We start from the raw sequence: 23,922 nt of genomic DNA on the forward strand, positions 1-23,922 counted from the left end.
CTTGGGATTGAGCCTGCAACCCGGGCATGTGCCCTGACCTGGAATCAAACCAGCAAACTCTTGGTGCATGGGATGATGCTCAACCAACTGAGCCACCCTGGCCGAGCAGGCATTCATTTTTGTATTACAATTTTTCATAATTATTCTAGACTTGTCATCCTTATTATAACGCTCAAGAATTATTTCAAAGTAAAATTGCACATTTACTTTGCTATAGAAAATATATATTAAGAAAGCTCAGACTTGAATGAGCCTATAGCTGCTTTAAAAAAAATTCTCAGTCTGCCAGGGAACTGACTCTGTGTCCAAACATTTTTGCCCAGTATCTCAGAGACTCTTGGCATCAAACACTGAAGCACATTATTAAGAATAATGTTTACTATCATTGTTAGGTAAAATTGTATACTCAGGATTTTTTCATGGTTGTTTTAATAAAAACTTCAAAACATATAGAAGGACATCCTACAGTGCCCCTTTGAGAAAACTTTGGAGCATCTGTCCTCCTAGATTATAAACTCATTATACCTTGAGTTGGTGTCTGTCTTAGTCTCCACTGTATCCCCAACTGGAAGTTAGAAGGGGGCCAAAAGATATTTGTTGAGTAAGTGAGCAATCAGGGGAAAATGAGGAAGAAAAAATATCTCGTATGATGATAAACCTACTTACTGATTTCCTCTTCTCAGTGTTATTGTATTTGCTTCAGGTGTAGAATTTTTATTTAAAAATATATATTTTTTTATTGATTTCAGAGAGGAAGGGAGAGGGAGAGAAATAGAAACATCAATGATGAGAATCATTGATGGGCTGCCTCCTGCAATCCTTCCACTGGGGACTGAGCCCACAACCCGGGCATGTGCCTTGACCGGGAATTGAACCATGACCTCCTAGGTCATAGCTTGACACTCAATCACTGAGCCACACCACCAGGCATAGAATTTTCATTTTTTATAGTTTTTAATTCTTTACCAAATTAAAAAATACTATATATATATATATGTATGTATATATAAATATATATATATATATCTGAATAGAGAAAACAAAGATAGGTTAGAAAAAAAATTCCAAACTGAAAGTCAGAGACAAGAAGATGGAAAGTAAAAAGAATATCATATAATTAATTTATATCTATAATGTATATATTATACAATATGTCATAATATATGATATATATGCACACATATAGAATACACAATTATATATATTATGTACTTGTGAGACAAGGTAAAAAAGTTTAACATAAGCATAATTGGAGCCCTAACCGGTTTGGCTCAGTGGATAGAGTGTCGGCCTGTGGACTGAAGGGTCCCAGGTTCAATTCTGGTCAAGGACATGTACCTTGGTTGCAGGCACATCCCCAGTAGGAGGTGTGTAGGAGGCAGCTGATTGATGTTTCTAACTCTCTATCCCTCTCCCTTCCTCTCTGTAAAAAAAAAAAAAAATCAATAAAATATATTAAAAAAATAAGCATAATTGGACTTGCAGAAGGATAGAAGAGAGATAATGGAGCAGAAGCAACACTTGACGAGAAAATAACGGATAATTTTCCATTTAAATTGCCTAACTTGGTGCTTGGTACTTTTTTTATGCGTCCATAAATGTCAGCTATTACCACTGTCAATATTACATTTCCCATAAAGCAAAGCTTTATTGAGGTATAATTCCATATTATAAAGTCCCCCATTTAAAGTGTACAATTCAGTACTTTTAAGATATTCACCGAGTTGTGTAACTATCACAATAATCAATTTTTAAACATTTCCAACAACCCTCTAGAAAGAAACTCCCCAAGCCCTGTTCCTCTGGCTGTCAACCTCTGACTCCTCCCATACCTCGACTCCAGAGCCCCGAGTCACCAGTAATCTACTTTCGGTCTCTGTTGATTTGCTTATTCCGGACATTTCCAATAAATGGAGTCATGTAAGACGTGGTGCTTTGTGACTGGCTCTTCTCACTTAACATAATGTTCTCAGGGTTCATCCATGTTGTGTGTCAGCACTTCCATCCTTCTCATTGTTGAATGGCTATGTCACACTGCATTTCTCCATTTATCTGTTGATGGACATTTGGGTTGGTTCCACTTCTTGGCTGTTATGAATAATGCCACTATGAACATTTAGGTTTCTGTATGTCCCTTTTACATACACGTGCACGCACACACACACACACACACACACACACACACACACACACACACACGTGCTAAGAGCGATTATGTCTGGTGATTGTTATTCTTTTTGCTTATCTGTGTTTTCTCATCTCTTTACAACAATACGTATTATGTAGCAATAAAAAAAAATCATTGTGCGAGATGATAGCATCTGCCTGCTCCTGAGCACAGCGCCAGCGTCCCTCTAAGTGCCCACTCCTCCCTCCCTGCCGATGGGGAAGCAGTGGCAGGAGTAATACTAATAATTTGTGCTACTTATTCTGCATGCCCTCGGCTTTGTTCTGGGCTGCGAGCTGGGAGCTTTGCCTGAGGCTGGCGCTTGTCTGAAGCCAGGGGCCGAAAGAACCGAGGGCTCTTCACCGCATTTCCCTGCAGGCTCGGGTTGCTAAGTGCCACGTTTCTTCCTCCATTTCTTGATTAAAGTCGTGGTCACTGTCCCTCAGAGCACTGGTGGAGGAAGGGGTGGATTGATTCAGCCCAGAGGAAGGGCTTTGGAGGGCGGAGCTAAGGTGGAAGGCGGGAGAACCCTTTAAATACAGGGCCCCATCCTGCTGCCCAGGAGCGCCCCTTGGACCTCGGAGTCTGTGAGAAGGAGTGAGACTGACTGAGAGAGACTGACAGATGATGGAGCCCGAGGAGTACAGAGAGAGAGGTGAGCCAGGGGCACCCCGGGCCCTCTTCCCCGCTGCCTGCCAGCCGCAAGAGCTGCTGTCGGTTGTGGGTCCTTAGATTTTTGGGGTGTCATTTGACTGGGAGTTAGACTTGGCTGCTGCAAATTCTTTTCTGCGAAAGGAATGTGGGACCAGAGCTTAAAACTTTTCTCCACCTCTTTCCTTCTTCCTCTCATATACCCACTCTCATATACGCCCACTCTGCCATGCCATGCTTTTCTACTCTCTCACAGAATAGAGGATTTGGATTCCTGCTCCACTAAATGGCAACCGGGGGATTGATTATTCGTATCCTGAAATAGGGAAAAAAATTCCCTAAGTATTCTGTAGTCACTGCAAGATCTTTTCTTTCTTAGTATTCATTTTTCTGTGTGTGGACTTTTCAGTAGTGTTCTTTCTTTCGGTCATACATTCTGTAAAAGTTTAGTGTGCACCTGCTACACACCAAGCCTTGTGTGTGGAGCAAAACCAAATGGTTATCCCATGTCCAGGCATGGCTCTCCTGAGTGGGGAAGCAGGTCGTTGCTTATAATTTCTTTCTAAGTTTTTATATCCTCCTCCCACTATCTGGTTATGTTTCCTGAAATTCCTTTGCTGTAAGTTATTGTCCTGTGTCAGCATCCAAGTTTTTTTTTTCCTCTCCTCCATCCAGACATAACTCACTAAGTAGCTGTTAGCCTGTAGACGTTAATCTGCACTAGCTTCTATCATTGCTTTCCGAAGGCACTTTCAGCTGAGAGCAGGTTCTTGTGTGTGAGTGGAACACAAATACATTTCGTGCTGTCCCTGGACAAGTGGAGGGCTAGGTCCAGGGCTCCCAGGCCTCTGGTGGGGGCCTGCTGCAGGCACGAGAAGCATCGGGCCGTGGGAGGGTTGAAGGAGAATAAAACAAGAGAGAAGGGCACGGGAGCGTTTGTCTCATTCCCAGTTTTGTCTGAGGCTGTCGTAAGAATTTTGCATGAGGTGGTGCAGAGGGAAGAGGCTCAGGTTCCCTTTCCTTTTCTCTATTTTATTTTACTTGATTTTTTTTGCATGAGGAAAAGGAGCTTAAGGAGTACCAAGGAGGAATTATATATATTGAGAAAGAGAGATGAATACGCAGACACAGATGGGGAGATGGAGAGAGAGAGAGTGAGTCTGAGAGAGACTCCAACAGAGGGACCGCAGACTGAAACTCCCTCCTGGAGAACTGAATGGGAAGAGAGAATAAATCATTTGCAGTGGCTTCAGAGTGTTTGACTTGGCTACCTTTCTTCCTATTCGTTTGTTCATTCATTTGGTTAAACAAATTTTTTTTTTTTTTTTTTTTTTGCGGGGGTGGGGGGCAGGTAAAGTGATTCAGGCAAGCTTTAAGGCTAGTGCAGGGTTCTTAGTTGGGACCTGTGATTGTGCTTTAGGAATTCCATGAATCTCAGAAATTATAGACCAAATTTTGCATGTATGTCAGCCTATAGTTTTAATCCTATTCTTAAAGAAGTTTCTGGCTCTAAAACACATGAGGAATTTTTGATCCATTGGGAATGGTGAACAGATAGATTTTCCCCCTTTCATCAGAACCCGGAATGGGAACTTGCCATCTGTGCTAACAAAGCGTGTGGTCTGTGTGCGTGTGTGAGTGCATGTGTGAGTGTGTGTGTGTAACAGTGTTGGGATAGAAAGAGCCACAGAGTTTCTGCTGAACCTGTAAGGCAATGCATTGACGGATGCTCTGTTTTTGGGAGAAAGGTGGGAGAGATGATCAAAGCTGATACAGACCAGGGAAGGGGAGGAAAAGGAAATGGTTTACGTTGACCCTGGAGTTTTATTGCTTTGGAGATTTTCCCTCTTGTTCATTTGTCCACTCACACATTCCCTCCGTCATTCATTCACTCCCTCGCTCGTTTTGTTCTTTTGAAGACAAGGCCTCTGCTGGGCACCCGACCCCCTCACCCCCCATGAACCCATCCCCCTTTCACCACGTTTCTTAGCCCAGACACGAGGGGCACCGCACACCTGGGCCAGGCCCAGGCAGGGGACACGAGGCCGGTTCCTCTGCCTCCCTTGCAGGAAAGCAGATGGTGGATTACATCTGCCAGTACCTGAGCACCGTGCGGGAGCGGCCGGTGACCCCGGATGTGCGGCCCGGCTACCTGCGAGCCCAGCTGCCCGAGAGCGCGCCCGAGGAACCCGACAGCTGGGACAGCATCTTTGGGGACATCGAGCGAATCATCATGCCTGGGGTGAGAAACGGTCACAGGAGAGACTCTGGACTTTGGGGCATAGGAGGGTGGGCGGGAGGCACGGGAAAGGCCTGGGATGAGCCTTCAGCCACTTGGCCGACATTCAAACCCAACTTCTGGGCATGTGGAGGGCCAGGACTTCGACTGAAATGTGGTTTCTGATGCCAGGGGGGCTGTAGCGTCGGGTGGGGAGCGAGAGAGAATAAGGACTGCGCCCAGGGCCTCGTCGGACAGAAGTGCGGCTGTCCAATGGGTGGGGGGACGTGAGATTGGGTCTGAGGAGGGAGGACACCTGTGGCGAGCACGATGGAGAGAGGGGCTGGGGTGGCCCCTGAAGCACAGCCGCAGGACCAGGGCTCCCACAGAATTCCGGGACATGCGACAGAGCAAGAAGGAGGCTGAGGACACAGCCCCCTGAGGGTTGGGCACCTGGGAGGCTGAGTGAGGCGTCAGCCCCTTCTCCCTCCTCCAGGAGGCACAGCCACCTCCTTCCTTATCAGGTGGAGGTCTGGTGATTGAGCTGCTTTTTGGGAGTAACAAGGGGCTTTCCCCACTTGCCCACACTCCTGGAGACAAAGGGCACGACCTGGGGGCAGCCAGGGGCCAGGGCGCAGGCAGAAGCTGGATGCTGCCCGGGGCCGGGGCTGGGGCTGGGGCTGGAGGCGAGTCTAGTGGCCATGGGCCCTGGCCACGTCCCTGCCGCCAGGAGTGAGGAGCTGAGGAGGGCATTCCTGCTGACAGTGCACGAGTCCTCCTCCCCTGGAAGGGCTGCCCTTTACTGGGCTCCAGGCCACATGCCAGGCACTGTACCAGCCGCACTACAGGCCAGCTTGTCTTATCCGTCGGGGACCCTACGATCCCTGCTTTACACGTGAGTAAACTGAGGCACAGAGTTCATTGTCTTCCCAAAGCCACAGAGTTCGTGCCTGGAAAACCCAGGATTTTAACCTGGGCCAGTCTAACTCCCAAGGCTCTGTCCTTTCTCCTACGCGGAGGTCTCCGCTGGTGAGTGACTGAGGGCCTCAGGCTGTGCCGTGCCCCCAGGCGCCCTCCCTCGGCTGTGCCCCCCCCCCCCCACCACACACACAGGGGCTGTCCCGCTCACTCCCCCGTGTGGGGCCTTGGTGCTCTGACCAGCACATGCCCAGCAGCTCTGCCCGAGGCCAACTCGAGAGCTGCTCCCGTCACCCCCGAAGAGCTGTGGCCTCAGGTGTGCCGACCTGTGCCTGGAGCCAGGGGCGAGAAGCTACTCGAACTCAGAAAGTGATGGCCAGTTTGTGCCACGCCAAATACTCGTCTCTCTGACCAGTCAGCCTATTTCAGAAGCGTCTTTTTACTAAGGAGGCTAGCTCCCCGATAAGATTATCTCATGGATTTGATTCTGTAAAATGTCATCTGCTGAGGGGCCAACGGTAAGTTGGTAGTGCTGGGAAAGCAACTGTCAGAAGAGGCGGAAATGAGCTGATTCATTCGATTGAGAAATTCCAGCAGTTGCGGGGAGTGCGGTCAAAGAGGGTCAAAGAGGCTCATTTCTGGACAGAGATGTCTGTCTGTTTTGATAACCGTCCCTCTGGCTTATCTCACTGTGTGTATCTCACCAGAACGCCCAATTGCCCCTGATAGGATCAGGAGGATGGAGCCCTCCTCTGCGTTTCCAAAATAATGTCGCTAAGCACGTCAGTAACGAGGCCCAATCGCTCATCTCATCTCACAGGCTGCACAGCCCCTCGGAGCCGGCCTGAAAGCTGTTGGCCCTTTGCTTTCTCATTTTGGCCAGCACCTCACTGACAACGGGGTTAATTTTTCTCTCCCGGCCACCTCTGCGATGCAAAGAGAAGGAAAAAAAAAAAAACACCCCACGATCATTTAGCTTTAATTCCCATCCTGGTTAGAAAAATCTCGTCTACTCTTGTTGAGGGGAGAGCAGCAGCGGGAGAGGGCAGGATCCTGCTTAGGCGGTGGGGCTCTGGAGTCGGACAGCGCTGGGTGTTTGCCTGGGCTCTGTTGCCTGCCCCTCCGAGGGATGTGTGATCCCGGGGACCCTGCCTCTCAGCCAGCCCCAATTCTCATGTGTAAGACAGGGATCATGGCAGAACCCACCTGAGACTTAAATAAGGTAAATCATGGAGAGTGGGAGATACTGCTGTTACCTACGATGCCTTCCGCCTGGTGCAACTCAGAGGAAGAGGTATGATCACCTAAGAGTCAAGTCAGGATAAGCGATGTGCCCATCACCAGGTGATCACCGTTCACATTGGTGCTTTACATTTGTTGACACATTTCCTCCAGGCCAGTTTATACAGCAACCCCAGGAGGCAGGATTTAGTTTTTGATGAGAAACTGAGGTGCAGGGGAAGATCCTGGTTTTATGGAGTCTGAATCCCCTACAAATTTTAAGATCCCCGTTAAGAAAATAAAATTAAGGATGGATCTCAAAAGAGAATCATACAAACATGGGACCTTGGAGCTTAAGTTCAGTAGCTTCACAGTAAATAGACAAGGTGACACAGCTGGTCAGGGGCAGAGGTGGGACTGGAACCTGTGCCTTTGAATTTAAACCTGAGGCTCCTTCTACCATACACGCTGTCCAGGACACTGTCCTTGCTCTGGAGGGATAACAGGAATTTGTGCCCCCTAAATAACTCGATGCTACACCAAGGTGTCATCTAATGAGCTCTCAGAAGAATGTAACAACTGGAAAGAGAGTGTTCCTTGGGCTGAGGGAAGGGATCAAAGGGACCGGGGAGTTGGGCAAGGATCTGTGGAGGAAATGAATAGGTTGTAGCTTTCTGTGAATTGACAGATTTTAGGGGGTCATAACTGTGTGTGCAATACCTTCCTGTGAGGGCACACAGCATTGCTCAAGGCCAAGAATGAAGAGATAAACAGGGTGTGTTGGCAGAGAAGTGAGATGAAGCCAGATTAGATCATCAGGGAGGCCAGCGGGCCCCTGAGGATGCTTCAGGGACCTATTCTACTTTCCTCCTTACATCCAGCTTAAGCTGAGTGTGGGCTCAGGGGTTAGCCTGGAGGCAGGGGTCCCATGCCTTTGGGCTTCCACTTCTCCTTCCCTCGTCTCTCCTCTCTCCATCCCCACTGGGAAGCTAAGGACAGATTTGAATCCATTCACCCCGACCCCCCGCAGGAGATTCTTGCCCAGAGAGCTCAGTGATCCCTAACACAAAGACTGCTTTTTACGAAACTGGATGAGACAAGCAACCGGCTGTCCCCAACAGTCTCCCCTTCTTTTTATTACTGGGCGGAGGTGGCGGGGGAGATAAGCATTGGAGACTAATGTGAACATTACCGAGAATCCCCAACTCTAATTACTATAGCAGTTTCCATTTCACATATTCCCTTCTGGTCTTCGCATATGTGCAAATGCTCCACTGAAGATCTAGCTGAGAGGATGAGAATTGTGGGTGGCAAGGACACCGTGAATATGTCTTATTTGTAAGGAGCTGTGTCACTTAGTTGGCTGTCTTAAAAATGTGGGAAGCAGCCCATCTCCAGACTGGACTGGGTGCTTCCCCTTCCCAGGGAGGGTCTCTGGAGGAGGATGGCCTCCTGCACATGCCTTCCGGGGTCACCTGTGTACATGCTCTGTCTCCAGGTGGTACATTGGCAGAGCCCCCATATGCACGCCTACTACCCAGCTCTCACCTCTTGGCCGTCACTGCTGGGCGACATGCTAGCTGATGCCATCAACTGCTTGGGATTCACCTGGGTGAGTAGCAGCGGCTGTAGCTATGACCAGTGGCCACGGGGACGCAGAAGGAAGTGACATCCACGGGCACACATATTTGGTCCTGGTCTCCGAATAGGGTTCCAAGTTAAATATTAACAATGGCTATATTCTTTGGACTTAAGCTTTACATAAATGATCTCAACTTGTCCTTCAATCCTATGGAATCGTGAGTATAGGCCCCATTTTGTGAATGAAGAAAGCGAGGCTTAAGTACCTTATCTCCCTACGAGCACAGAGAGAAGAGGAGCTTTGGACTGAGACCTGACACATCAGTTCTTCTAGTCCTACAACCTATCTTTTGTATATCTATCAAATGATGGTTCTTCAAGTACATATATATTTTTATATTTACATATATAAATATATAATATATATGTTATACACACACATGTTATATACGCCACCGTTTGTGACCCTAACTACGCACTTTGGTGCCTGTAGATACAACTTCATCTGTGCTCCTGTCTTTGAGGCCCTAAGACTTCCCTTAATAACCCCTTAAGCACCAATCAGCTTTAAATTATGCCAGAATACTCTTAGAATAGCTTTATATTTTAAGCCTGAATTGTTATAGGATGTGTGTGTTGGCGGGAGGGGGGGGGAGGGGGAAGGTTTGAGAGGGGAAGATAGGTGCTATCATTTCCAGGAAGGAGTGCTTGCTTTCTTAGTCCTAAAACTTCCTCCTGGCCTATAGAATGCATCTCAGCTGGGTATTTAAGGGACTTGGGGAGCCCAATGGAAGCAACCATTTCTACGGCTTGGAGTCCCAGGAGAATCCACATCATCGAGGGTAGCAAGAATCCAAAAGTCCCACTTTCTTTTTCCTTTTTGGTTTGATAGAGGGTGGGGTGGGCCTGGGGCACAGGGCCCGGCCTTGACCCCTTCTCCAGGGATACCATCACGGCCAGGGGAATACCAGGGCAGAGACAGATGTATTTCTGGGGCTGGTGGGCCCATCTTGGTGCCCTGGGGCTAGCCAGACGAGGCTGCTTTCCCTCTTTCAGGCTTCCAGCCCTGCGTGCACGGAGCTGGAGATGAACGTCATGGACTGGCTGGCGAAAATGCTGGGACTCCCAGAGCACTTCCTGCACCACCACCCTGGCAGCCACGGGGGAGGCGTCTTGCAGGTGCCTCCATTGTCCAAGCTCCCCCTAGCATGGGGAATAGGTAGTGAGAGATAAGCCAAACCCTTGCCGGGGCAATTCTCCTGTTCGTCAGGCGTCTCCACATGTCACTCACACCCCCACCATCGCCATTACCATCATCACTGTCATGGTTGACACCATCATCACCCACACCATCACTGGCATAGCTACCACCCCCTCCTTGGCCACCCCCACCCATTGCTGCCACTCCCTTCTCAACTTCCACTTAGTCCACACTGATGCTTCCACCACCTCCACTCTTTCTCTTTTCCTTGAAAAAGATGAAAAGGTCAACGCATCATCACATTTCCTGTCTTACTGGATTCAGGTTTCTTAGTTTACAATCTGACAACTCCCCTCCCTTGTCCCACTTTATACCATATGTTAATGGGAAAAGAGAAGCAAGTAGAGGTTCTTCCCATCCCTCCTAGGTCCAGGAGGCCCTTGGCAGTGAGAAATTAACAGCATACATCAGTTTGTCTAGTCCTACAACCTATCTTTTGTATATCTATCAAATGATGGTTCTTCAAATATATATATTTATATATACCGTATTTTCCGCCGTATAAGACGACTGGGTGTATAGAAGATTTTCCTGGGTTAAAAAGTCATCTTATATGCCAGAAAACACAGTATATAAATATATAAATATAAAATATATAAATATATAAATATATATATATATAAATATATAAATATAAATATATAAATATAAATATATAAATATATATATATATAATATATATATGTTATACATTATATATTATAACATATAATACATATATGTTATACTCAGCGTATATCCTATATAATAAAAGGCTAATATGCAAATTGTTCCCTTGACCAGCAGGCAGGCCGGCCAACCGCCCATGTCCCCTCCCCCGGCCAGGCTGGCCGGACCCCACCCATGCACGAATTCATGCACCGGGCCTCTAATACACACACACACATACACACACACACACACACACACACTGAGTGGCCAGATTATTATGCGTTCAGAGATCATAATAATCTGGCCACTCAGTGTATAAAGTCAAGAGTAATATAGCATAGTGGACCTTTCTGGGTGCTGGCCAGAGACCATGCCCATTGCCATAAACCCTTGACATTCATGAGGGCTTGGTTCTGAGAACTTTGAGAACCCCTAAATTCTTGAATTCTATTATAATGTGCAATTTTCCTAGTTTTATAATATATAAATAGGATGATAATATTTCCCTCACACCTCGAACTCACACAGTGGATTTGAGGATTAAAAGAATTCTTCTATTCAACAAAAATACCCACACTGCCCTGAGGTGGGGACTGGAAAGTTCGATGGGTCCACTTGTTAACGAAGTGACTCCCTGTCTCACTTCAACCTGGCACCAGGATTAAAGCATGAATCTCACTAGACAGACCCATTATTGTATGTCATGGACGTTCTGGGTGTTAGCAAGTAGCTAAAACTTCAGATGGTCTATCTGGGAGAACATGCTAAATGTCTGCTGTACATGATCTTGCTTTTCATCATTCATCTCAAGAAACCTGTAGGTAAACATCATCATTCCCAATTTTTGAGATAAGAGCACTGAAGGTCACAGAGGTTAAAAGCTTGCTGCAGGTCACACAGCTGGTAAGTGAAAGAAAAGCCCGTCTAAGTCCAAACCATGTTTTACCTGCATTCATCAGCCGGGTGAACTTGGTTGAGTCCAGTAACCTCTGAGCATCATTATCCTCATCTTTTAGACAAGAATCACAAGAATCTCAGAGAGGTTTTATGAGGAGCAAATGGGCTGACAGAAAGTGTTCGGTGAATTACAAATTGCTATACGGCACTAAGGTGGTGTTATTATTACTACTCTGCTGGCTTCTTTGTTGTGGAGTGATTTCCAGCCACTGACTATGTAGGGCAGTGATGGGCAACCTTTTGAGCTTGGTGTGTCAAACTTCGCCAAAAAACTGAGCATAACTCGGGTAGTGTGTCACTCTGAGGAAAAAACATTATTTCGCAAATGTTTCATCCTCAGGAGCAGCAAAGGTTTCATCCTCGGCATGCGGCCGCCTCAGTGGCCGCGTGTCATCAGAAATGGCTACGCGTGTCAGTGCTGACACGCGTGTCATAGGTTCGCCATCACTGATGTAGGGGAATGTGGCCCATACCACTCCCGGGACACTGCCTGAAAGCTGGGAGCTATCAGCAGTAGGTCTCCTGAAGATTTCCAGAGGCAAAGACATTGAAGACTGAGTGGATGAATGAGGAGAAACCGTAAGGATCCTGTGAGGCTGCTGAGGTGGCCCCCAGGATCCCCACCGTCATAACCAGAGCAAAGTCCTAGCCAACCCTCATTGGGATAGTCAGGACTCTCATCCCGGAGGCAGTTAAAGGGACGCGCTCCATTTTATAAATGGAAAAAGTCTTCCAGAGGGAAATAGTAGCTCAAGTCCTGAGCGCCATTGGCAGCAAAACGGAGGCCAAAGTCACCAGCCTCTCAGAGGCCAGGACCCTCTCTTCGGGATATCCCTGTGGAAACAAGCTCCATTTCCTTACCTAATAAATTGAGAGTGCTTTCTCCCTCCCCACCCCCCCCCGCTTTCTTTCTTTAATTAGGGTTAAATTAATGTTTCTCAATTTCCAAGCATAAATATATTTTGATCATTTTTTATTATTTATTTTGAATTTTACTGCATCATAATGAGAAAGTATAGCCTCTAAAATATCTTATTTTATTTTTTAATCCTCACCTGAGGATATTTTTCCATTAATTTTTTTTTTTTGGGGGGGGGAGTGGAAGGGATGGGGAGAGACACAGAGAGAGAAACATCGATGTGAGAGAGACACATCGATTTGAGCCTGCATCCGAGGTACGTGCCCTTGACCAAAATCGAACACAGGACCCTTTGGTCTGCGGGCCGACACTCTATCCACTGAGCCAAACCGGCTGGGACGAGAGCGCTTTCTTTTAAGCATGTTTTACAAGAGGAACAAACATGTCTATAACCAAACTTGTATCTATCAGGGGCTAACCTTTCTCTTTTGGTTTCTGTGGCCTCTCTAATAAAGATGCTGGTTTTAGGTGAAAATGTGCTTTCATTACTTCCCTGGAAAGTTAGAGAGAGGTGTCCCAGGATTGCTTAGGGTGCTGTGAATGGAGAATGCAGAATAGGTCTGTGAGCTTAGGCAGGAGCTGTGTGCTTTTTTGAGGAATAGCTATTAGACACACACACACACACACACACACACACACACACACACACACACACTCACACATACCCCTGTGAAGAGCCTGGGGAATTTGGAAGAGAACCCAGGGAGAGGCTGCCACTGGTAATCCTTCTTCCCTCACAGAGCACAGTCAGTGAGTCCACCTTGATCGCCTTACTGGCGGCAAGAAAGAACAAAATCCTGGAAATGAAAGCGTCTGAGCCCGGGGCAGACGAGTCCACCCTGAACGCGCGGCTCATTGCCTACGCCTCTGACCAGGTGAGTTGCCCACCACAGGCCATACCTTCAGGCCATTGCTTGGCTTCCGGAGTCTTGGCCCTGGAGTCATTTTCTTCTAGACACGGGTGTACTGGGGCTTAGGGGAGCTCAGGCCTGAGAGACTGTCTCCAGGAACCGCAGGGACAGATAAGTGTTCAATGTTATACATGACTCCCTTAGTCTGGCTTCAGCAGTTTCCGGGGAGTGCTCCTCCCAGGATGACTCCGCTAACGGTTTCCGTGGTCCTGCCAGGCTCACTCCTCAGTGGAAAAGGCTGGTTTGATTTCTCTTGTGAAGATGAAGTTTCTGCCCGTGGACAGCAACTTCTCACTCCGAGGGGAAGCTCTTCAGAAAGCCATCGAGGAGGACAAGGAGCAGGGCCTGGTGCCCGTTTTTGTAAGTCGGAATGTGTTCTGAGCTCAGTCTGATAGACTTGGAGGTGAGGAAGGAACATTGGCAGAATTCAGGTCAGTAACACGCTGCAAACAGAAGCAGAAAGGCCCTCCAATGCAATGTGTTATAGTTTATGAGTTGCTCTTTGTTTGTGTGTTAGAAAATAAATCTGGGGGGTTCATAACCAGCATTAAAAAAAGAAATGGAATAGGAAAATCTCAAAGTGCATTCCTGTAGCCAGAGGATGTATTGTTTGGTGAAACTTTTATTTTAAATGCACATGTATATAGGTACTAGGTTACCATATAAAATGCATTTCGTTTTTTAAAAAAGATGTCTTTATTGATTTTTAGAGAGGAAGGGGGGGGGATAGAGAGATAGAAACACCAAAGATGACAGAGAATCATCGATCGGCTGCCTCCTACATGCTCCCTACTGGGGATCGAGCCCGAAACCTGGGCATGTGCCCTGAATGGGAATCGAACCGTGACCTCTTGATTCATGGGCTGATGCTCAACCACTGAGCCACATCGACTGGGCTAAGATGCAGTTCTTACTGTAGGCCATGGTAAAATATAGTGTGAGATACCCATGGCTCTAGAGTCTAGTGGAATGGGTGGGGTAGATAATATCTGTGGTTAAATTTTCTTTCAAGCCAAATGTGTCCCAAGAGCCCACCTTCCCACATTAACTTCCTGTGTTTGCCTCCAGGTCTGTGCAACCCTGGGGACCACTGGGGTCTGTGCCTTTGACTGCCTGTCAGAGCTGGGCCCCATATGTAAGTCTGCCCTGTCCGTCTGGGAAGACAAGTAATGAATTCTAGAATGTTCCCTAGAGCAAGAACCTGAAAGGAACTCTGTGGAATTAACTTGCCCCTCCATGATCATTGCAGAGAGTGTAGGAAGAGCCACCACAGGTGACAAATGTGTCCTCCCAGACAGCCAGGCCACTGCTTCCCCAGAGGTGTGACCAGGGGTGAGAGCTGCTCTCCCTTGCGTCCTGTCCTAGGAGGCCACAGTGTGAGCCTCGGGCTTCTCACCCTCTCACTTTATGTCGAAATCGGCTTAAAGCAGGCTGCATCCCAAAGCACGGGGAGAATGAGGACAGTGAGATGTCTTCTGATCTAGGCTAAGAAAATGAAAAGTGTAGGGTAGGGGAAACCGTGGAGGGACATCAAGACTGAGAAAAATGCCCAAATGTAATTGTTTAAATCTCTGAGCAAGAAACCACCTAGGATGAGGGACATCCCTCTCTAATGCATGTACTAGACGCATTAACATTGCTCTCCGGGCCAGTGGCAACTTGGGGTCTGTGTCAGAAAGCTCTAGGATGAGGCCAACAGGGTGTTGCCCCCTGGCCAGGGAGGGAAAAAGGCCGGGTGGGGCTCCGTAGGCTCTCCCTGTAGGAGGTGGTGGGGCCTCATTCCAGCCCACTCCTCACACCGAGGCTCCCTCTCATCTCCACGGGCCTTGATGTCCCAGGAAGCCAGAGCAGGCCGGCCTTTCCCGGCTCTTTTCTTGTAGCCCACCAGCCAGCTGGGCCAGACAAGAGATGCCTTTTAGCTGGCTGGTGGCAACCCCCACTCCCACCCCGGCCCCACCTCCCAGCCAGGTGACCTTTGCCCCTTCAGGTGCCAGGGAAGGGCTGTGGCTCCACATCGATGCTGCCTATGCGGGCACTGCCTTCCTGTGCCCCGAGTTCCGGGGGTTCCTGAAGGGCATTGAGTATGCCGACTCCTTCACCTTTAATCCTTCCAAGTGGATGATGGTGCACTTTGACTGTACCGGGTTCTGGTGAGTGTGGCAGCCGAGCCCGCAGCCCCCCGGGAAAGCCTTGCTTCCCCTGGAGAGGCCTCTGCCACTTATGCCCTCTGGGAACCCACAGGGTCAAGAACAAGTACAAGCTGCAGCAGACCTTCAGCGTGAACCCCGTCTACCTCAGGCATGCCAACTCGGGCGCGGCCACCGACTTCATGGTGAGTGGCCAGGAGCGAGCAGGGGTGGGCGTGGGGGTTCTGAAATGGAAGTTGGCTGCACGTGACCCCCCAGGGCCTCCTGTATGTCAGCTCTGGTCAGAAAGTGGCACATGAGGAGTCCACCCCATAATACTGTTACTGTAGACCTGTTCCCAGCCTGAAACCCAGGATACTTTAAAAACCCTAAAAATGAGGCCAACTTTTTTTTTTTTAATTTCTTTATTGATTAAGGTGTCACATATTTGTCCTCATCCCCCCATTCCCATCCCACACCCCTCCCCACGGATGCCCCAACCCCCTGTTGAACTTAACCGTTGGATAGGCTCATATGCATGCACACAAGTCCTTTGGTTGATCTCTCCCCCCTCCCCCCACCCTCCCCTACCCTCCCTCTGAGGCCCGACAGTCCGATCCATGCCTCCTTGTTTCTGGTTCTGTTCTTGTTCATCAGTCTATGTTGTTCATCATTTCCCCTAGATGAGCGAGATCATGTGTCACTAGAGATATACTTATAAGAACTGAATGTGAGACGATCAATAATAGTTATGCTGACAGGCAGATGAATCAGTCTGTAGTGAGTTTCTTTCTGGACCAACAGTTCTTTAGAGACCCAATTTCAATGTCCACCAGTTCCTTATGTGTACATGTCAGCACTGACCCCTCAGCTCTGGATGGTGGACAAATGGTGGTAACGGAGGTCCGACTCCCTCTGGTTTGGTCTCGGCCGGACCCAGGGGCACGGCTTCACCCGGACTCAGGTGCACGTGGCCTCACCCAGACCCAGGGGGCGCGTGGCCTCTCCCAGACCCAGGGGCGCGTGGCCTCACCCAGATCCAGGGACACATGGCCTCACCCGGACCCGGGGGCGCGTGGCCTCTCCCAGACCCAGGGGCGCGTGGTGAGGCCAACTTTTGAGGCAGTCTGTACCTTTCCTAAATACTTGTGGCCCTTTTATTAAATTTTTATTTATGTTTTAATTTTTTTGTGGCCCTTAAATTTTATTTTTTTTTATTTATTTATTTATTTATTTATTTATTTATTATTATTCTGAGGATTGTCTCCTTACCAAGAACGGAAAAATTCTCTTCTTCCTCTGTCCTGGACAATCTTTTCTGCCTGCCACCCAGCAGCAGGGCAGGGCGCAGAATTTCCTTGAGTAGGGAAAGGGGTTCCTTGCTTAAATCACTTTTTTTGTTTTTGTCCACGTAGAGGCACTGTGGAGGGCTCCACCTTGGGGCGGGCCAGGGACATTCTGAGTTTCTGGGTGCTTCTAAACATTCCCGGTGTTTTCACTAGCTGCATCTCAGTCTTTCCAACCTGCACACATTCTCAGCCCCCATTTCCCACCTCTTGGGGAAACAGGTTCTTCAGATTTAACGCCGCAGTGAGAAGACAGTCCTTCCTGTAATTGTAGGGCAAACAAATAAGTTGCTTGTCATGTCCACGGGGAGGCGGCAGTGGCGTTGGGAAACTTAGTGGACCTTGACTTCCTTATATGTGCACATTCAATATTATTTTGTATTAGTTTCAGGCATACAGCATAGTGGTTAGACAATCATATACTTTACAAAGTGGTGCCCCCAATATTTCCAGTACCCACCTGGCACCATGCATAGCTATTACAATATTATTGACTATATTCCCTATGCTGTACCTTACAGCCCCATGACTATTCTGTAATTGCCAATTTGTACTTATTAATCCCTTTACCTCTTTCACCCCTCCCCTGTCTCCCTACCCCTATGGCCACCACCAGTCTGTTCTCTGCATCTATGCGTCTGGAAACTTACTGTTCCTATTTCCACATCTAGAAAGTGCTGCTTTGTACCTTTTCTTCTCTCACCTCTAATCCCATGGATTTAATTTTCAAGACTACAAAAGAAACTCCTGGAAAACTAAAGCTGCTATTTGCTGTGACCTGGGGGTCTTCCCTACTGCTCTGACCTGTGCCCCGAGCTCCTTTTCACCCAGGCAGCTGCAGCTTTAAATAGAAGCCCACAGCATCCTGGGAGAGAAGACTTAGTGGCTTCATTCCTGGGGACCTGGAGCCACCCAAACTCAGGGCACGGTTCTCTGACATTAGGGATGTGGGACGGGGAGCGGGGAAGGCATTGTCTTGCAGAGGAGACCTGCAAGATTGTGAAGTACACAGAGGAGGTCTGGGAATGCCTTGAGTTAAAGAAGAGCATGTCACCCGATGTAAGCCCCAAAGATACTATCAGCAGGAACCACTCAGCTGGGTCAGCATGGGTTGGTTTTAGAATAGTGACAAGAGGAATAACTGGGTATATAGACAGAGTGTGAAGAAATCAAAATTAAAATAATCTCTGCCTCTCCTTTAATTTGCTGGTGAAATAAAGTAGCTAATTTATAAGCATCTGGAAAGCAATATTTTTTTAGAGAAGGCCCCTAGCATCCATTCATTTTTCTCCCAGTGTCTGTCTAACAAGTGGTGGAAGTGATGTCTTCCTTGGGATTTTGCTCTGTGTCTGGGTTTTGATGCCCTCTGCTGGTAAATGAAAGTTTCCAAGCTGGTGCTCACCGCGAGTGTTTTGCCTGGAAATCAAAGGCTTAGTATTTGATGTGGGAGAAATACTGTCTCAACCAAGGGGTAAGGTCCCAACTGTGCCTGGGTCAGGAAGCTGGGGTGAAGGATGAAGGTGAGCATGTTTTGGAGGATTTGGCAATCCTGTGGATGAGTAGGTAAATATTCAGTGGGGTCAATATTTATTTTCAGTCAACAGAAATTGTGGTAGAAGCTTCCTGACATTTGAAGAAGAGGTCACTAGAAACCACATTACCCATCAGAATAACTGTAAATATTTTCCACATCCTTTGCTCTGTTTTCAGATCTGAGAAATTGATGAGATATTGCATTGAAAAATTTCACATCTATGGTGCCTGTAACCTTGAACTTTAAGCTCTGTTGAATTTAGTCACCAGGAAGAAAAGGTCAATTTTAGTCTAACAGCGGCTGACATGCAGATGCTCATTTGAAATCTGAAAGCTGGAGTGATGCCCCCTGAGGGCACAGGGAAAAGTTAGGACGAGAAAGTGAAATGAAATGATGACCATCTATGTGCAAGGCAGAAATACTACTGTGGTTTGTGGCTCACATTTTAATTGTGTAAATAGCCCAAACTGACCGTCAACTTCCCGTGAAGCTCTTTACACCCTTTTTGAACCACTTCCCTGGGGGTGCTGTTCCTTTTCTGCCTCACAAAAAACCGGTAGGTGGCACTGCCCAAGGTCACAGCCCGGTGGGGCAGACTCAGGAGACACCAGGTCTGAGGGGCTCCGGCCTCTGAGCTCTTGACCGCTGTACTTTACAGTTTGGGGCTGGGGTAGGGAGTAGAAATAGAACTTTATTTTCTGCTGTTCAAGGAACTGAGGTTCCCTTAGGAAAAAAAAAATGTATTGCCCTTCCTTACCTTGAGTTTCAGCCTGGGATGAAATGTTTAAAGCTGCACTTAAACATCAAGTGTCTTCTCCTTGGTTCAGGGTCATGGACTTGGTTTCCACTTGTCCTGCTCTTGGACAAGGACTTACTGGTCACCTTCATCAGTGACTTCGTCACATGACAGGGCAGCCTTTGGGTAACTTGCCTTGGCTGCTCCTTAGCAACTGCTTCAGAGATCTGGTGATACCGACCATCCCTGGAGGGCTGGGCAGGCAAGGATGCTAAGGCCCAGGAGTGCGTGAGGGGGCGGCGTCCTGTCTCTAACCTGGCTCCGTGTTCCTCTGTTTTAGCACTGGCAGATCCCCCTGAGCCGGCGGTTTCGCTCTATTAAGCTCTGGTTTGTGATTCGGTCCTTCGGGGTGAAGAATCTACAAGCGCACGTCAGACACGTATGTAATCGTTTGTGCGAGGACTGTGGCGGAGCTGGGTTTGCTATGTGTCCCAGTGGGGAGGAAGGCTGGGCTCAGGTGTCTGGGGCTGTTCTCGGGCTGCTGGGAGCTGACTATTCAGGGTGGCCGTCTCTTTGTTAGCTAGAGGAACTCTGAGCAGAGCAAGACACATAAAACAGCTAGAAAATATTTAGCAGGGTGCTTTCCCTGAGAGAGCCTTAGGACCCGAACATGAAGAGTTCTTGAAGACTGTTTTAAAGAGACCATGCTGTGGAGAGAGACAAGTGTTCTGGATGAGGCTTGGAGAAACTCGTTTCATCCTAGTCAAAGACATGATTAGCTGAATCCCTTGCCTTCTCTTGAAATAGAGTAGCAGGTGTGAGAACCAGGTGATAGCAATTACTTAGCAAATGTTTGATTGATATTATTGGATGCTTGGAGAAATTTTAAGAAATGAAAGAAGACAAGTCCTGTTCTTGTTTAGTTAATAACATAGGAAATAACATAGAAAAAAATTGAAATGACCAAATTTCAGTGAAAGATCAATATGGTACAAAGCTTAAATTTTTTTTATTACGGTAAAACATACCTAAAAATCTTTACAATTTTAACCATGTGTAAGTCTACAACGAAGTGGCATTAAATGAAATAATGTGTGCAACCATCACTACTATCAATTTCCAGAAACTTTTCATCTCCAGCAGAAACTCTGTATCCTCTAAAGAGGTACAAAGCCTCTCCACAGTGTACGTGGAGATGATGTGTAAAATACGTTCTTTATGGAATATCGGGGAGAAGGGGATGCAAGGGCATGTGAGGTGGAAAGGTTTGGGAGGCGAGGGAAAGATGGTGCCTTCATGTGCAGTGGAAACAAGCTGCAACCCTCACGAGGCACCGGCTGGGAACGCAGGGCCTGGGCTGGGTGTTGGCCCTCACTTGACCCGTTGGCGGGTCAAGAAGCTGTGAAGGCAGGATATGAGGCCAGATGGTCTCAATCACAAAATACTAGTACCGTATTTTCCGGCGTATAAGACGACTGGGCGTGTAGAAGATTTTCCTGGGTTAAAAAGTCGTCTTATACGCCGGAAAATACGGTACATGCCTTCTGGTTCTGAGGTGAGTTGAAAGAAGGCCCTGAGACAGGAGTCTGGAGGTAGATCTGAAATGACAAGAAACAGGGAGTCCTGGGAAGGTTTCCAGCTTGGAACAGGAGCAAAATCAGACAGAAGAAAATGTGGCGGAAGCCATCCGGATCACAATGGTTCGAAGGCCCTGGCTTAAACCCACGTAGCAGTGTGAAAGTTAATGCATGCTTGTCCCTTGCCTGGCTATTCATCTCAGCTCTCTCTCTATTTACAATTCTAGGGGACTGAAATGGCTAAGTATTTTGAATCTCTGGTCAGAAATGACCCCTTCTTTGAAATTCCTGCCAAGAGGCACCTTGGCCTGGTGGTTTTCCGTCTCAAGGTAATGTCCTCTTCCGAGGCTAGGAATGATGTTATTCGGTGATCGCGTCGCATGTTGGAAACTGTAAATGCTGGGCTTTTGGGGATGCTTACAGGGGATGTGGCACAGACTCCACTTCTCTTTATCCTTCAAACAGGGTCCTAATTGTCTCACGGAGAGTGTGCTGAAGGAAATAGCTAAAGCTGGCCGAATCTTCCTCATCCCGGCCACTGTGCAGGACAAGTTGATCATCCGCTTCACCGTGACCTCCCAGTTCACCACCAGGGATGATATCCTGAGAGACTGGAGTCTCATTCGCGACGCCGCCACTCTCATCCTGAGTCAGCACTGTACCTCCCAGCCGAGCCCTCAGGCCAGGGGCCTCATCCCCCAAACCAGGGGCCCCCGAGCCCTGAGCAGCGGAGTGGCCCTTCAGTCCCTCGGCGGGGCTGAGGGTGACCTAGCCGAGGCCCGAAGGATCGTCAAGCAGCCTCAGCGTGCGGGGGCCGGTCTCGTGGGGAGGGAAGACGGCCGCCCCCTAGAAGCCCTGCTGGACCCACCTGGGGACTGCTTTTCCGAAGAGGCCCCAGCCGTGGCCAAGCGCAAGCCGTCCTCCTTCCTGACCAATTACTTGTCCGTGCGGAGCAAGAAGAAGGCCGTGCGCTCGCTCAGTTGCAACAGCGTGCCCGTGAGTGCCCAGAAGCCACTGTCCTCAGAGGGGCCCGTGAAGAACGGGGGCTCCTCCGCGGCCAACATCTTCTCTAGGTTTCCTGAAGAGATGATGCTGCTGAAGAAAAGTGCCTTCAAAAAACTCATCAAGTTCTACAGCGTCCCCAGCTTCCCTGAATGCAGCTTGCAGTGTGGGCTGCAGCTGCCCTGCTGTCCCCTGCAGGCGATGGTCTAGACCAGGGGTTCCAGCGGAGTCAACCAGGTGTTTCAGGGAGGCTCCGAGCCCCTGGGAATTGTACGCTGAATTTGTGTGCTTATGTGAATGTGCATTTTTATTGGGGGGGAAGCTTATAATTTTTTTCAGATTCTCATAGAGGTTTTACGGCTCATAAAAGGGTACAAAGGGAGAGTTTAAGCCAGCATGGCCCAGAAGGTTCTAGCAGTTTGGGCAGAGGAAAAGGGCCCAGGGTGGTGTACGGACAGGCAGCTTCTGTGGTTTGGCTTGTGGTATGAAATGTAACGTAGAAATAAACTGTGCTTGTCTATGAAAAAAGAAAAAGCATATCCTGTGTGATTTAATTGACGACTGAAACGTTGATGAATTAACCCGCGCATATCCTGGAGCCTAAATGCATGTACTTTTGGATTCTGCTTTAAAAAAAATTTTTTTTTTAATTGATTTCAGAGAGGAAAGGAGAGGGAGAGAGAGATAGGAACACGAATGATGAGAGAGAATCATTGATCAGCTGCCTCCTGCCCTGGGGATCAAGCCCGCAACCTGAGCTGTGCCCTGACCATGCCCTCTTGGTTCATAGGTCAATGCTCAACCACTGAGCCAGCCCGGTGGATTCTGATTTTAGAGGATACTGAAGATTTGGGTTTGACTGTGAAAAAGAGAGTCTGGAGGAGCCCTCAGTATGAAGAAAGCAGGCACTGTGGCTTATAGTTTATAATAAGAGAGGAATATGCTAACTATCCGTTACATTGTGAGGTGTAATGACCAACCGCGTAACGACCGGATCACGGATCTGCAGGAGGGTGGGGCAGTGAACTACAAGCGATGGAGAGCTACAGGAGGGGCAGGGCAGCAAGCTATGAGGGGGCGGTGGGGGGAACTACAGGAGGGTGGCAGTGACCTACTGGCACACGGATTGGTGCACAGGGCTACTAGTAGTTTATAAATGAGGAAACTGAGGCTCCAGATCACTCGGCTTGTAAGTGGCCAAGCCCAGGTGTTCTTGTTTTCAGTAAAACCCATGCCGTTTTCTCTGTACTATACTGTTAAAGGTTGTACTTGACTGGAGGCTCTCAGTAGGCTGTCGGGTCCTTCCGTACATTTAAATTTTCTTCCTCTAGGGATTGTCTCAGTTTTCTGGACCCTGTAGTCAAATAAACGCTGTGTTCAATGGCAGCTTGCTCATAGTTAGTTCATAGGCCAAAAATATTAGTTTCTTTCCATCTCAGAGGGCACTTTTTCAGGGAGTGGCTCTGAAATTGGTTGTATTAGCAATGTCAAAGGTAAACAAAGCTGCAAGAACAGATTTTAATCAGTAATTTTATTCAGTAACTAGAGGCCCAGTGCACAAAATTTGTGCATGGGGGCGTGTGTGTCCCTTAGCCCAGCCTGTACCCTCTCCAATCTGGGACATCCCTCTCACAATCCAGGACTGCTGGCTCCCAACTGCTCACCTGCCTGCCTGCCTGATTGCCTCTAACCACTTCTGCCTGCCAGCCTGATCACCCCCTAACCACTCCCCTGCCAGCCTGATCAATGTCTAACTGCTCCCCTGCCAGCCCAATTGCCCCAACTGCCCTCTCCTGCAGGTCTGGTCACCCCTAACTGTCTTCCCCTGCAGGCCTGGTTGCTCCCAACTGCCCTACCCTATAGGCTTTTTGCCCCCAACTGCCCTCCCCTGGAGGCCTGGTTCCCCCCCCCCCCCAACTGCCTTCCCCTGCAGGCCTGGTTGCTCCCAACTGCCCTACCCTGTAGGCTTTTTTGCCCCCAACTGCCCTCCCCTGCTGGCCTGATCGCCCACAACTGACCTCCCCTGCCAGCCTGGTCACCCCTAACTGCCCTCCCCTGCTGGCCTGGTCACCCCTAACTGCCCTCCCCTGCCAGCCTGGTTGCCCCTAACTGTCCTCCCCTGCAGGCCTGATCACTCCCAACTGCC

The 23,922-nt window shown here is 48.4% G+C and overlaps 1 protein-coding gene across 1 annotated transcript; it reads left to right on the top strand.

Annotated features, from left to right (window-relative positions):
• The first annotated feature begins 2,752 nt into the window (after nucleotides 1-2,752).
• On the top strand, nucleotides 2,753-22,283 carry HDC (histidine decarboxylase). Its single transcript, XM_008143134.3, has 12 exons — nucleotides 2,753-2,822; nucleotides 4,888-5,060; nucleotides 8,674-8,787; nucleotides 9,813-9,935; nucleotides 13,285-13,419; nucleotides 13,672-13,815; nucleotides 14,524-14,590; nucleotides 15,443-15,605; nucleotides 15,697-15,787; nucleotides 19,538-19,636; nucleotides 21,002-21,103; nucleotides 21,240-22,283. Exons 1-12 carry the CDS (start codon nucleotides 2,792-2,794, stop codon nucleotides 21,984-21,986), a joined length of 1,989 nt encoding a protein of 662 aa, XP_008141356.2. The 5' UTR covers nucleotides 2,753-2,791; the 3' UTR covers nucleotides 21,987-22,283.
• Nucleotides 22,284-23,922: the final 1,639 nt, after the last annotated feature.

This window comes from Eptesicus fuscus, chromosome 5 (genome assembly GCF_027574615.1).
Source record: "Eptesicus fuscus isolate TK198812 chromosome 5, DD_ASM_mEF_20220401, whole genome shotgun sequence".
NCBI classification, from domain to species: domain Eukaryota; kingdom Metazoa; phylum Chordata; class Mammalia; order Chiroptera; family Vespertilionidae; genus Eptesicus; species Eptesicus fuscus.